Here is a 13890-nt window from a genome sequence, read left to right as displayed (position 1 = left end):
TACCAACAATAATATAAGATGTATCGAGCATATATTTAGTCATCCGAAGAATAGCATTTGAGACTGTTGAGCCATGTATATATGTAATGTAACTTAACTTATTTACAGTGACCTTCAAAGGGTATAATATAAAAATCTAAACATTTTTCTGTCGTCATATGAACAGCTCCGCACCACTCTGTGTACACCAACACCTGCACCTAAGGGAAGAAATGACTCAATCACAAAATGAAGGTACAAAATATCCTCCAATAATGGCAAACGACAATGATCCTATAAACTCCTGTTGAGATATCAAATCAAAGGCAGAAAAGAAGACTGGAGACCAATCATACGTTCTGTTCACCAGAACTTGATATTATACTATGTTGCTCGAGTCAATTTGTTGACTACGAACCTGGAAACCTCACAAAATACACTCAATAATGGCTAGTCTGGTTTGCCACTTGTCCATACGGATCACTCCAACATTTGTCCTTGTTTGCTGCTTCTTTCCATCTTTTCCCAAAAACCTGCATTTCAATGTATGACTGCATCCTAACCTGCATGCAGTCAATTGAATTACTTTGTTATATTATATGAGCTAAAGCTGTATAAATCAAATCTACATTATCCTATCACTCACAAACATACTTACTTTAACTCTGGAATTATCTTTGTGGGAATCTGACAGCGTCTGCAACACAGAGGACAATTTCTTAGCAATAATTTAGATTGTCAATTTAGCATGAGCACACAAATGAGATTTAATTCAAACATTGAAGTTGTTCTGAAACTGGAAGTCTTGAACTAAAAGAAATTATTAACAGCTAACAAATCTCCTTAAGAAGGTGAAGTTTATTGAAAAATCTGCGTGAATTTAACAGAAGTGCTACATATAACGAGAACTTTTTTAACAGTACGCAAGAAGGCTTATCTGGCTTTGTATAATTGGTTGTTTGAAAAAAATACAAAGTCAAGTTGCTAATTTTTAGGAAAGGTGAACCAATCAAATGAATTTGTGTTTTCATAACAAGTGTTTCCCTGAATCTAATATGTTCCATTTAGTATGCAGCAAGTGCCATTTAAACAAGGTAAAAATGTGATTGTTCTACGTACAAATGTGAAATTACTTGCCTCATTGTCATTAGAGCTCCCAAGAGTAGGCAGACCCAGATGAACTATATACTCAGAATCCACCACACCAACATTTTTCATTCGATTGCCCTGAAATATTGTTGAAAGATGAATGAGAACCACAATGGAAGGATCTAGTATGAAATGAATGTGCTGTTGTGGTGCAAGCAACTTACCAGTGCACAATAACCAAGCTGCCTATCGAGGCCCCACGCATGGATTAAGTCATTCTGTAGACAAAAAGATGATTAGATTAACATGACTATATAAGAAGAAACCATGCACAACACAACTGAAAGATTGAACAAGCCCATTTGTTTTTTTCTTTAAGTTATTTTAAAATTGAGTAAAACAATAATTTATTTTTTAGAAATTTTATATAAACCAACCACTATTTTACATTTTACCACAATTAGAAAAAGAACATTTTAGCTTTTCTCTAATCTATTGCAAAAGATTATTTCAAAATGTAACTCTTAACACATTAAAATAAATGAGAAGCAATTTAAAAATTTATTTTTTAAATAACAAGAAACAGAAGAAGAAGCAGCTAGCCAATCATAAATCTAAAATTGCATCCCACACCACATTCCCACCTCCCCTATTAACATAGTAGTAATATACGATCTTCTCTGTAATTGTGTAATTACTTTCCTTTTGATAAGCTGAGAGAAATATCAAACGTCAAAATCACAATCTCAGGAATCATGATGCACATGTAATGTGATGTAAGATGCATGGTTGGGTTTCATTTGTACAGTTATTGGGTTGTCTTAACAGAATAAGTCTGTTATATAGTTCTGTACTGAGTTAGTTACAATATTGATTGATAATAAAATGACATCAATATTTGTCAATTCAACAATTTGTGATCTTGACTGATCAGCAAAGCCTTAAGAATTTGCTTGAACAAAGGCTATCTACTGCTGCTCAATATAGGTGAGTGACCAAACTTATGAGATTAAACACAAGAAGGGTCAAGACTCAAGAGAATGTGGCAGCTGATTCTCTGTCCAGAGCTTCTCATGGAGAGCTACTGCAGTTGTTAGTTTCTGCTATCTCTACAAAATTGTGGGATCTTATTCTGGCAGCATATGCCTCTGACCCACAATTACAACAACTGAAGGAGCAAATAACTGACAGACCAGATTTACACATTCATTACAAGGTAGTTGATGGGTTTTTGTTTAGGAAATATAGCCTTGTGGTTTCTAATGATCTTCATGTCAGGGATTTAATATCACAGTGGTTGCACTCTTCTCATCAGGCTGGACACTCTAGGGTTAGAGGCTTAGAGCTTCTGTGCATAGAATAAAGTCTGTGTTTCTTTGGAAGGGGCTGAGAAAGGATGTTGCTAAGTTCATTCAAAGGTGTAGGACTTGATTGAGGTGTAAGTATGAACCTGTACTTCTGCAGCCTGGTCCTATACCTGCTGGAGTTTGGCAGAGCATCTCCGTGGATTTTATTGAGAAGCTGTCTGAGTCTTATAAGAAAGACACCATTTGGGTGATTATTAATAGGTTGAGCAAATATGCTCATTTCATTCCTCTAGCCCATCCTTTTACTGCATCTAACTTGGCAGAAATCTTTATTAGGGACATCTATAGGCTACATGGGGCACCCACTAATATTGTGAGTGATAGGGACCCACTCTTCACTAACAAATTTTGGTCATCATTTCTGCAACAATTGGGGGTGACTCAGCCTTTCTACAGCTTATCACCTGCAATCAGATGGGAAAAGTGGTGTTAAATCGTTGTTTGGAGCATTACTTGCGTGCTATGACTTGCCAACGCCCTAAGGAGTGGCCCCAGTGGTTACCATAGGCAGAATAGTGGTACAATACGACATTCCATTCGGACATACAAGCTACTCCGTTTTGAGGTTCTGTATGAACAACCTCCACCTTTGCATCTCCCTTATGGCCCTCATAGTACATTGGTTGAGGCTGTGGATAGGACCTTTGTAGCTGGGGAGGTTATGTTCAATAAGTTCAAAGGCAATTTGGAGAAGGCTCAACAACGTGTGAAGCGAATGGCTGATAAAAACAGATCTGAGAGGGTGTTTAAGGAAAGAGATTGGGTGTTCCTTAAGCTTCAGCCTTATAGACAACAAACAGCACAACATAGAGTCAGAAAAACTGTCCTCGGTATTTTGGTCCCTATCACCTGTCCTCGGTATTTTGGTCCCTATCAGATTCTCCATTGTGTGGGAGAAGTTCTTATACATTGAGGTTGCCACCTGAACCTAAGATTCGTCCTACTTTTCTTGTTTCCTTACTCAAACCTTGCCGAGATCACGACATTCAGCAGTGTGCTTTGCCTATGGAATGGGGCAGCTTGGATAGTCCTAAATTTCCATTTAAGACACTAGAAAGGCGTATGGTTCAGCGGCGACATCGTGCAGTGACTGGATTTTTGGTACAATGGAAGGTGGAGCTCAAGGAAGAAGCAACATAGGAGATCTTGTATAACTTGAAACAGCAATTTCCCAATTTTGATACTTGTGCATCTCCTTGAAGACAAGGAAGATTTTAAGAGGGGGGATATGATGCACATGTAATGTGATGTAAGGTGCATTTGGGTTTCATTTGTACAGTTAGTGGGCTATCATAACAGAATAAGTCTGTTTTATAGTTCTGTAGTAAGTTAGTTACATTCAGATTGATTCATAATAAAACTTCTGTTTCCCTGAGTTCTCTCTTATTCTACCTTTCTCTCTCTCTTTCTCTCTTCTGTACTAATTTGCACAATATGGTTAAAAGTTACAAGTTTACAAGGTTTTTCTTATCCAAACCTGGATCAAATGCCATACACATTGCCATGATTTTCTGGAAAACACTGGCGCCATCATTTCCACCCAACTGCAAACAATCTCTTTCCATATTAAATTCCAAATTCTATTTAATAGCACAGATGATCAGAATGAGTTGGAAAATGGAGGTAAGAGAAAATAACACAGGATAGAGGATGAAACTGTTTACCCTGTGCAAGGAGGGGCAGTACTATTGTCATCACACCTTCCACCACCTTTAAACTTATAATACCTTCTGTACAGAGATAACATAATACCTGAAGAGATATTAGCAATTGTTTTTTTTTTGGGGGGGGGGGGAATACTTATAAAAATCCACTGCAGCATGTAGCACAAGGACGCAAGTGTGACAGAAATGATCATTGACAGAGCACTGTGTTGGTTATGATCTACCAATAGAACCATATCTGAAGCAACAAGGAGGTGGAAATAAGGTTAACCTGTGCACTTTTGATCCTGCTTTACGAACAGTCAGTGGATGATGTACTTCTGATTTAACAGGATCCAATGCAGGCTGTGATATCTCTAGTCCCTCTTCTTTAACAATGGATACATACCTACACCAGATAAGCAACAAGTCAATACATCAAGCATAAAATAATCAATGTTAGGAAAAAAAATTGCCACTTCATATATATATCTAATATAGTCAAGTAAAAATAATCTATCAAATAAACAAATAGGTCAACAAAGAAATTCAATTTATTAAATATACCAGCACTATTGTAATATTATATGTAGAAAATTCAGATAAAAAAGAGTACGAGTTGTTTGTTTTGTAAGTGTACATCTACAGAATAGATTTTTTTTTTGTGTGTGATATGATAAGTTGCTTACCTTTTTGGGTCAAAATTATCAATAAGAAGGTCCTCGTCCCAGAGAAATATATAATTGTAGTCAGCAACTATGTCTGGATGCAAAAACCGTTTTGCAAACCACCTAAGGCATCATATATCATCATTTTCTTAATAATCATACATGAATTTAATCTTCAGAGTAGATTATAAGTTATAATAATTAGGGGGGAAATCACATGAGCTAATTGTACCATTTTGTTTGATTGATAGCAGACACATGTATGGCGTGCTTACTCCAAGCTAAGTTCTTCCATCCATCCACAAAACCATCATAATGAAAAAGCATTACCACAAAATCACTTGATGGGAACTGCAGATATGAGTCAGCAAATATAGTGAGCTTTGGACCAAAATCAAATTATATAAGTGAAGCAAAACTCACCTTTTCAACTATTTTATTGACAATTTCTTTCTGCTTTATCCCCACTGCAATAGCCAACAAGTTCAATGGGTGCTTTGAAATTCTCTGAAATAAAAACAATTGAAAAAGTAAAGTAAGAACAGAAAGAAGATTAATGACAACCAATGACTTAAGCAGGATTTTAACATACATACATGGGGGGGGGGGGGGGGGGGGGCTTGCTAGCATAGTCCTACTTGTTTTAAAGGAAGAATTGAGTAAGTTACAAAATGAAATTTGTTAATATACACCACCGGAAGGTGTAAGTTGCTAACTTACTCCGTCTGGAAAAACAAGTAAGAATGCATTAGCATACCACCTATAGGGGATTAGTAATATACACCCGCTTGTTTTTTCAGAAGAAGTTGTTTTGATTATTCATGTACCCAAAAGTGCCAGTTGTTTTGATTTCATGGCGCTACATATGCTCTTATAGACAAAAAAAGAATTAAAAGTAATAAGAAAATCAAAACACTAACAAGTAAGACAACAAAATATTCTAATTTATGTACGAAGTCATTGTTACCCTTCAACTGCATAATCTTCCAATTTACAGCATCTGATTTACAAAACAAATATAATATCCACGTTGCAGCTGTACAAGTCATTATTTCTTTCAGTGAGCTCACCATTGAGGCCATTCCCACCCTCCCAGAATAGGAACATGCATTATTTAAAAATAACTAAATATGATATAATAAAAAAGTGCAATGTTCACGGTTGAAAGTGCAATTCTTGAAGATAAGCAAATGCCAACAAGTGGACACAAAAACATATGAACTACCAGCTTTTGCTATCATTTACTCAATGTAACCCAAATCAAATTTTAAATGAAAAAATCAACTTATGAAGTTATTTAACAATACTCAAACATGTTCATGTACCAAATCTTATAGTATATAAAGTTGAAATACTAAATCTACATCAGTTTACTGGTTCAAGATTCAACCTTAATTAACCAACTTTAACTAAAAAAAATTACTTCAAAGGTGGACAGAATTAAAGAATTGGTTAACCATTTTATTAAGTGATGCTTAATACTAATACTATTAGAGTATTAAGTGAATTTCAATACGATAAGTCAATATAAGAATTTAGCACACATTCACATACATGATTTATACCAGAGTCCCATAAGGGCCGCATTTCGAAGCTAGATGTTCTAGCAACAATTCCTTTAGGCAATGCTTCAGTTCCAGAAGGCCAGCAATGTTTCTATGGAAATGGAAACAGGAAGGTAATTATTCGAGGTAATTCCAAGCAGTTACAAGTTTGTAAAATGGATTTCTTTCCCCAGGCATAACAAACCTTGCATGCATTGGATTTTGTAACTGGCAGTGAATAAATTAGTCCCCATCGTGCTAATCTCTGCGGATATATTGCCCAAAAGTATTTTCAATCAATCAAATGTCCAATTTCAAACTAAATGATTCATAAAAAATTACAGAGAAACATGAGATTAATTAAATATTGATCATCAAAATTCAAAATTAAGGTAAAACCTTCAAAGCAAAAAATAAAACTGAAAACCATTTGTTCCCTCAAAAGATACAAATATGCAAACATAGTGTAAGTCCAACCTTGAGCTAGAACCCCAAACAAACATATATGCCAATATCTGCTATCGCATTCTAATGTCTATCATGTCTTTAGAACTATGCACAAATTCAAAGAAGATAAAAATCTGACAACCTAGTGCAAAAAAGCTCCATCCATGGCAGGTCCAGGGAAAGGTTAGGTGAGACCCATAGAATTGAACTTTTCTTCTAATAAGAATAAAATGTAGGTATGATTGCCCAAGTTTCTAACTTCATGTTGGTGCCTCAATGAACAGATACCAACCACTTAAAAGCAGTGTTCGCCGTTATAGTTGTAAAGTGTGAAAGTGAGCAACATTTACAGAATTAAGTAGAAAATATTCTGGCAAATATACAGTTGTCACAGTATACATTTTCAAAGAGACATATCTAGTGCAAAACTAATGTTTCTATTATATTGTTCCTAGAACAGAAGTAACCATCGAATTACAAACATGAGAATAAAATTTCCATAAATTTGTTAATTTTGCATCTTGCAATTTAAATTGAAACTTTGGGACAGAAATACATACTTGTTTGTATTCCTTTGCAAAGGATGCATTACCAACCACATAAGCACCACAAATTAAAGAAACCACAATGAGGAAACTCCAAAGGAAGAACCTATTCTTCAAGTCTGGCAAGACAAAACCCTGACAGAAACAATGGTTGTATCAAGTTGGCGTGTACTCAAATTATATCAAGTTGAATTCATGAAAAGGTGTAAAAAAAATGATTCCTTTGCTTTGGTGGTGGCATGAAATGAATCCCATTACCCACTCCAAACAGAAGAAAAGAGAAGAGAACAGAGAGAGAGAGAGAGAGAGAGAGAGAGAGAGAGAGAGAGAGAGAGAGAGGGAGAAGGAGCTTACAGTTACAGAATTGAAAGCCTTCATTTTGGAAGGAAGCGAAAGCAGAAAGTGAAGTTCATAAGAAGAAAAAAGACAAATTTATTGTGTGAAAGAGGAATCAAGAGAAAGTAAGTTGGTTGAAGAAAGAAAGAGAGAAGAAAGGTAGGAGTGGGATGGGAGGGAGGGACAGGGACTTCCTTCCTTCAACGCTTCCAAACAAAACAAATACAATCAAGTCAAGCCAAGCCAAGCCAAGCCAACCCAACAGAGATACTCTAGTCTAGTCTTATCAGATTATATTTTTTATTTTTCAAAAGGGATAAGAAGCGTGCGTATTATTTTTGGTGGACCAAATATAGTATTAAATTTCAACTAATACTATAAAGAGATAATTAGTGATTGATTTCTTAACTGAATAAGTTAGAATAAGTTTAATTTTGATGCACACCGTCAACCAATCAGATTTTAAAGATGTGACATGTCAATTAAAGAAATTAAATGAAAAGAGAGATTTTCTCGCATCCTTGAAATCTGATTGGTTTACACCGTCAGTGCATCAAACTTTTTCTCAATGTTCAATTGTTGAATAATTTTACCAAGTAGATAATAATTGACATTCAACATCAATAATTAAAACAATGTTTCCTTCCCGATATTTTTTTTGGTTTTGTTTTCCTTCCCAGCATTTATCTGAATTGTAAAATAATTTTGTGACATAATTAACATTGAATATCAATAATTAAAATAATCTTCCTTCCCAATATCCATTGACAGTGACAAGACTTTTTCTTTTGGGTTACAATTTGAAAATAACAATAACAATTTTTTTTTTTCTTCATCAGTGACAATACTTTGAGAACGAAAGTTTATTTGTGTTTTAAACTGAAAGGAAAAAAAGGACTAGAATGAATATGGTTGATACATACATCATTCATAGGGTTCCTTAAAAAAAATCATAATTTTTAGACGCTGAAAAATAGATTGTTTAATTAGAAATAGGGTGACCCCTAATGTGGACCACTTTTAAAGTGGTCTAATTTTAGACCACTTTTTTTAACCTTCTATAATAGGTTAGCACATCTTTTTTTAAAAAAATTTAATACATAACAAATTTTTAATGATATTTTTTTTTTAAAAAATAATGTGTTGACCTGCTATACCCAGTCAAAGTAGGTGGTGTAAAATTACACCACCTAAAATTAGTGCATATTAGGTTCACCCTAAAAATAGTACTTATGATATTATAAAGTATTTTTAAATATTATTTACCTAGTATCTTTTCCACGGGACAATTCTAGTTAATAAATATAGGTGTTCATGCGTTCTGTTTTAGTTTTTAAAATTATGTTCCTCTCTATTTCCCCCTCCATCCTTTCACCATCACAGCCCCTTTCACCATTTTATAAGCAATAATGTTTTATCCATACCTCTCTTTGAGGTGGAGAGAGGTGGAATGAGGAGAGAGATAGGAAAAATAGAAAAAGTAAGAGAGAGAAAGTATGAGATGTGATAGATGATAAGATGATAGAGATAGAAATAAAAAGATGTGGAAATGAAGTGTTTGAAAAATGAGGTGTGTATATATCATTACTCTTTTATAAGTGAACCACCGCACTCAAAATATTATTGTAGCCTTATGAGAAAAAAAAATGCATTGATCAACCTCCTACCATTTGGTGTGATGATAGTGCGCTCCGTTCGGTGACTAAGAAAGATTGTCGGTTTGTGCTTTGAAGTGATGAGATCGTAAAGAGGAAAAAAATATTATTATTATTTTGGTGGTGTCAAAACGGTGCGTTCCACAGAGTCCAGAGTAAAAATACCCAATGGCAATGTAGTAGTTAGGCGTCAGGGTATCTGCATTCTGCACGGAGATGTTCGATAGATAATAGGGTTTCCCTCCATTTTCGTTTCCATTTTCATTTCCATTTCATAGTGTCGTCCTCCTCCTTCCCTACGGTAATAAGATGTATTTTCTTCCTTCACTTTCTCTATTGATTGTCTTAGATTTGCACCCATTTTATCTCGTTTCTATTCTGTAATTTGTTATTCACGGTTCACAATCATCATAAACAGAGGCGGACCCATATGAACCCCCTGAACAAAAAAATTCTACTTACCCCCTGTAATATTTTTTTCTGAACCCCCTGAGATTTTATATTTGCACCCAGACCCCCCACTTACTCCTCTCTCACACACTCACATACTCTGATACTCACGCTCTCACCCTCTCTAATTCACGCTCACCACTACCAGTCACCACGCCCAGACGCCCTCACCCTCGCACCCTCATCACGGCACGGCGGCACCACCACCGTCCACCACCACGCCACCACCAGTCCAGTTCTCCTTTCTCTTCTCAAGCTTGATTTTCCCAAGCAACCATGAATATGATTTTCCCTAAATCTGGAATCCCTAATTCTAAATCCCTAATTCTCCACCTTGGCTTGTAATTCTATATCCTATTCCTACTCCTTCAAACCTCGCCTCGCCTTGCCTTCCCTTCGTATGCAGGTATTTTGTTTTGTTCCTTCTTGAGTTCTTGTAGATGCGTGATTGTCTGATGAGATACGTTGTTGTTGTTGTGTTAGTTTGTCAATTTGTTTATCTCTGGGAATCAATTTGTTCTTCAGAGAATTCTCCTGTTCAATTTGTTTATCCTAGTCGAAATACCCAATTGCAATGCAGTAGTTAGGCGTATCTGCATTCTGCGCGGAGGTGTTCGATAGATAATAGGGTTTCCCTCCATTTCCGTTTCCATTTCCATTTCATAGTGTCGTCCTCCTCCTTCTCTACGGTAATAATATATATTTTCTTCCTTCACTTTCTCTATTGATTGTCTTAGATTTGCCCCCATTTTTTCTCGTTTCTATTCTGTAATTTGTTTAGTCACTGTTCACAATCATCATAACAAAATTTTGTATTGATCAATTTATTATTCCATGCTCTTTCTGTTATCTGTTATCATACAACTCTCAACTAAGATGTTTCTGTTTACCAGACTCTAGGGAAGGGGAAAAAATCTCTGCTTTGATTTAATATTGTGCTGATGATTTTTCTTTTTGTAGATTACATTGTGTTGATGTTTTATCATTTCGTATGTTCTTTATTTCTTCTTTCCTGGTATTTTATTTTTTTCACTTTGTTTTTCCCACTAAAATATTAGGTATAGGAGGATATCTTAAGCTGGCCACTGCAAACATATATAATGTCTGAAGAGGTTGGATCTATGTTGGTAGTTTATGATGATCCCTCTGACCAACACTCACTATCTTTGGGTGATACAAGCAGCACCGAGGAGTCACCTGATGAAACCAGGCTCTCCTTGGAAACAGCTAATGCTGCTATTCCATATATTGGTCAAAGGTTTGCTACTCATGATGCTGCTTACGAATACTATAGTGAATTTTCCAAGAGGTGCGGCTTCTCAATTAGACGTCACCGTACTGAGGGAAAAGATGGTGTTGGTAAAGGACTTACCAGACGCTACTTTGTTTGTCACCGCGCTGGTAATACTCCAGTCAAAACATCAACTCAAAGTAAACCTCAAAGAAATAGAAAGTCTTCTCGATGTGGCTGTCAAGCTTACATGCGGATAAGCAAAACAACAGAATTTGGAGCTCCAGAATGGCGCGTCACTGGATTTGCTAACCATCATAATCATGAACTTCTGGAACCTAACCAAGTTCGTTCCTTCCTGCATACAGAACTATCTCAGACACCGACAAGAACCGAATCCTTATGTTTGCCAAAACAGGGATTTCTGTTCATCAAATGATGAGGCTTATGGAGCTTGAGAAGTGTGTGGAACCTGGGTTTTTACCTTTTACTGAAAAGGATATAAGGAATTTACTCCAGTCGTTTAGGAAATTAGATCCAGAAGAAGAAAGCTTAGATTTATTGAGAATGTGCAGAAACATTAAGGAGAAAGATCCTAATTTTAAATTTGAGTACACAACTTGATGCAAACAACCGTTTGGAAAACATTGCTTGGTCCTATGCCTCATCAATCCAATTGTATGATATATTTGGTGATGCCGTGGTGCTTGATACAACACATCGCCTCACTGCATTTGACATGCCGCTAGGGATATGGGTTGGAATAAATAATTATGGAATGCCTTGCTTTTTTGGCTGTGTGCTTCTGCGGGATGAAACTGTCAGGTCATTTTCCTGGGCAGTGAAGGTAGTTAAATAAAAAAGTTATCAATATTAGTGTAGTTTCGTTCTTTATTCAAATTGTGACATGTCCTCGTGTATTGTTTCTTGAAATACTGGGGTGGCTTAATGAATATAAACTAAATGGAAGGACGGAAAAATTTATTGCTGATAAATGGAATCTAATTTAAATTACTGCTGGTGCAAAGATTTTCTTGTAGAGTATTCTACACTTTGGTCAATGTATGTAAGCACCTTATGCTAGTTTCCTTTTTTCTTTTGCCCCATTCTTCTAAAATGGACTAGGTATTTTAATTGTTGATGAGGATTGTTAATTTTTTAGAAGTTATTCAGTTCTTTAATTTACACAGGTGTTGTTTTGTTTTTTATTTTTCTTTTTTGATCACCTTCTTGGAAGGCTTTCTTAGGGTTTATGAATGGAAAGGCTCCACAGACTATATTGACTGACCAAAATATATGTCTCAAAGAAGCACTAGCTGAAGATATGCCAACAACAAAACATGCTTTCTGTATATGGATGATAGTAGCAAAGTTCCCATCTTGGTTCAATGCTGTTCTAGGGGAACGTTACAATGAGTGGAAGGCTGAATTTTATAGACTTTATAATCTTGAGTCAGTGGAGGATTTTGAACTAGGCTGGAGGGAAATGGTTTGTTCTTTTGGGCTGCATTCAAATCGGCACATGGTTAATTTATATAGCTCTCGTTCACTTTGGGCATTGCCATTTTTGAGAAGCCATTTTCTTGCGGGAATGACTACAACAGGTCAGTCAAAGTCAATCAATGCTTTCATTCAACGATTTCTGAGTGCACAAACACGGCTGGCTCATTTTGTTGAACAGGTATTATATATCTTTTTGTGTTTCCTGGTTTGGATATTGTTACATTGGTTTAAATGAGCATTCGCATAATAAACTTTGTGCTGTTTATCTGAGACAGAAATTTATGTTTGTTAACTTGGGTTTGCACTATCAGGTAGCTGTTGCTGTGGATTTTAAAGATCAAACTGGAGAACAGCAAACCATGCAGCAGAATCTTCAAAATGTTTGCCTCAAAACAGGAGCCCCAATGGAATCACATGCTGTCACAGTCCTCACTCCTTTTGCCTTTTCAAAGCTTCAAGAACAACTTGTGTTGGCAGCACATTATGCATCATTTTCAATTGAAGATGGTTTTCTTTGAGACACCACATAAAAACTGAAGGAGGTCGGAAAGTTTATTGGTCCCCTCAGGAAGGAATCATAAGTTGCAGCTGCCACCAGTTTGAATTCTCTGGAATTCTATGTAGGCATTCTCTTAGAGTTCTTTCAACAGGAAATTGCTTTCAGATCCCAGATAGATATCTTCCCATTCGTTGGCGTCGTATGAGCGTGCCCTCTTCTAAGCTTCTTCAAAATGCATCAAGTGATCATGCTGAAAGAGTTAAGTTATTACAAAATATGGTTTCATCTCTGATTAATGAATCTGCTAAGTCTAAGGAACGATTAGATATTGCAACAGAACAAGTTTCCATCCTTCTTTCTCGCATAAGAGAGCAACCAATTTCATTACAAGGGGTCAGAGATATGTCTTCCATTAATAGAAATCTGACTCCAGGATACAAAATATAGTAGCATTGGTGGTCTGCGGTTCCATAAATAGGAGGTAAACTAAATGTTTATGAGAAAGCATAGAATTTGGATTTTTTCATTCTAGGTTTGAAACTATTTGAAAGGGGGGGGGGGAGCTGTCTATTGGCTTGAAATTATTCTGCAGTGAAATTTCTGTAGGGTGGTAAACGCCAAGTTCATTGTATTAGGGATTCCGTTCTGTACAAATGTATAGGAAATTTGTTCATATGCATCCTTATATTAATTGCAATCTATCCTTATATTATTTTCAAGATTAGATGTAAGATTAAGAAGTAGAACCCAAAATATGCCAAAGATTGGTCAATATTGATGTGCATAGTTCTCCATTGCAGTTTTCTCCCCAGGGACATCACTACTGTATCCCGAGCCAAATTAGTCACATGTTGAGTGCGCACAAGTGCGTCTCTAAAAGAATGAAGCAACATCTAGGATTTTTTGATTGTGTAAAATGTCAATTAGCTCCTGA

The 13890-nt window shown here is 36.0% G+C and overlaps 1 protein-coding gene and 1 pseudogene across 3 annotated transcripts; one reads left to right on the top strand and one right to left on the bottom strand.

The window, feature by feature from the left end:
- On the bottom strand, positions 1 to 7825 carry LOC130727305 (uncharacterized). 3 transcript variants are annotated; one of them, XM_057578411.1, is made up of 15 exons: positions 7637 to 7825; positions 7298 to 7417; positions 6496 to 6555; positions 6301 to 6402; positions 5170 to 5253; positions 4979 to 5097; positions 4768 to 4869; positions 4371 to 4487; positions 4100 to 4165; positions 3913 to 3979; positions 1293 to 1346; positions 1117 to 1206; positions 638 to 676; positions 398 to 542; positions 1 to 200 (listed from the first exon to the last, which is right to left on the bottom strand). In XM_057578411.1, the coding sequence occupies exons 1-14, from the start codon at positions 7658 to 7660 to the stop codon at positions 420 to 422; spliced, it is 1167 nt and encodes a 388-aa protein (XP_057434394.1). In that variant the 5' UTR covers positions 7661 to 7825; the 3' UTR covers positions 1 to 200; positions 398 to 419. The 3 variants fall into 3 exon arrangements, with proteins under 3 accessions (XP_057434394.1, XP_057434395.1, XP_057434392.1); XM_057578412.1 differs by having other exon boundaries at positions 1 to 194; XM_057578409.1 differs by having other exon boundaries at positions 1 to 542.
- A 1641-nt stretch (positions 7826 to 9466) lies between these two features.
- On the top strand, positions 9467 to 13485 carry LOC130727304 (protein FAR1-RELATED SEQUENCE 11-like; annotated as a pseudogene).
- The last annotated feature ends 405 nt before the right edge of the window (positions 13486 to 13890 follow it).

This window comes from Lotus japonicus, unplaced genomic scaffold (genome assembly GCF_012489685.1).
Source record: "Lotus japonicus ecotype B-129 unplaced genomic scaffold, LjGifu_v1.2 AP026984.1".
In the NCBI taxonomy this organism is placed as follows: Eukaryota; Viridiplantae; Streptophyta; class Magnoliopsida; order Fabales; family Fabaceae; genus Lotus; species Lotus japonicus.
The sequence above is the reverse complement of the archived record's forward strand: the minus strand, read 5'-3'. Positions and strand labels throughout refer to the sequence as shown.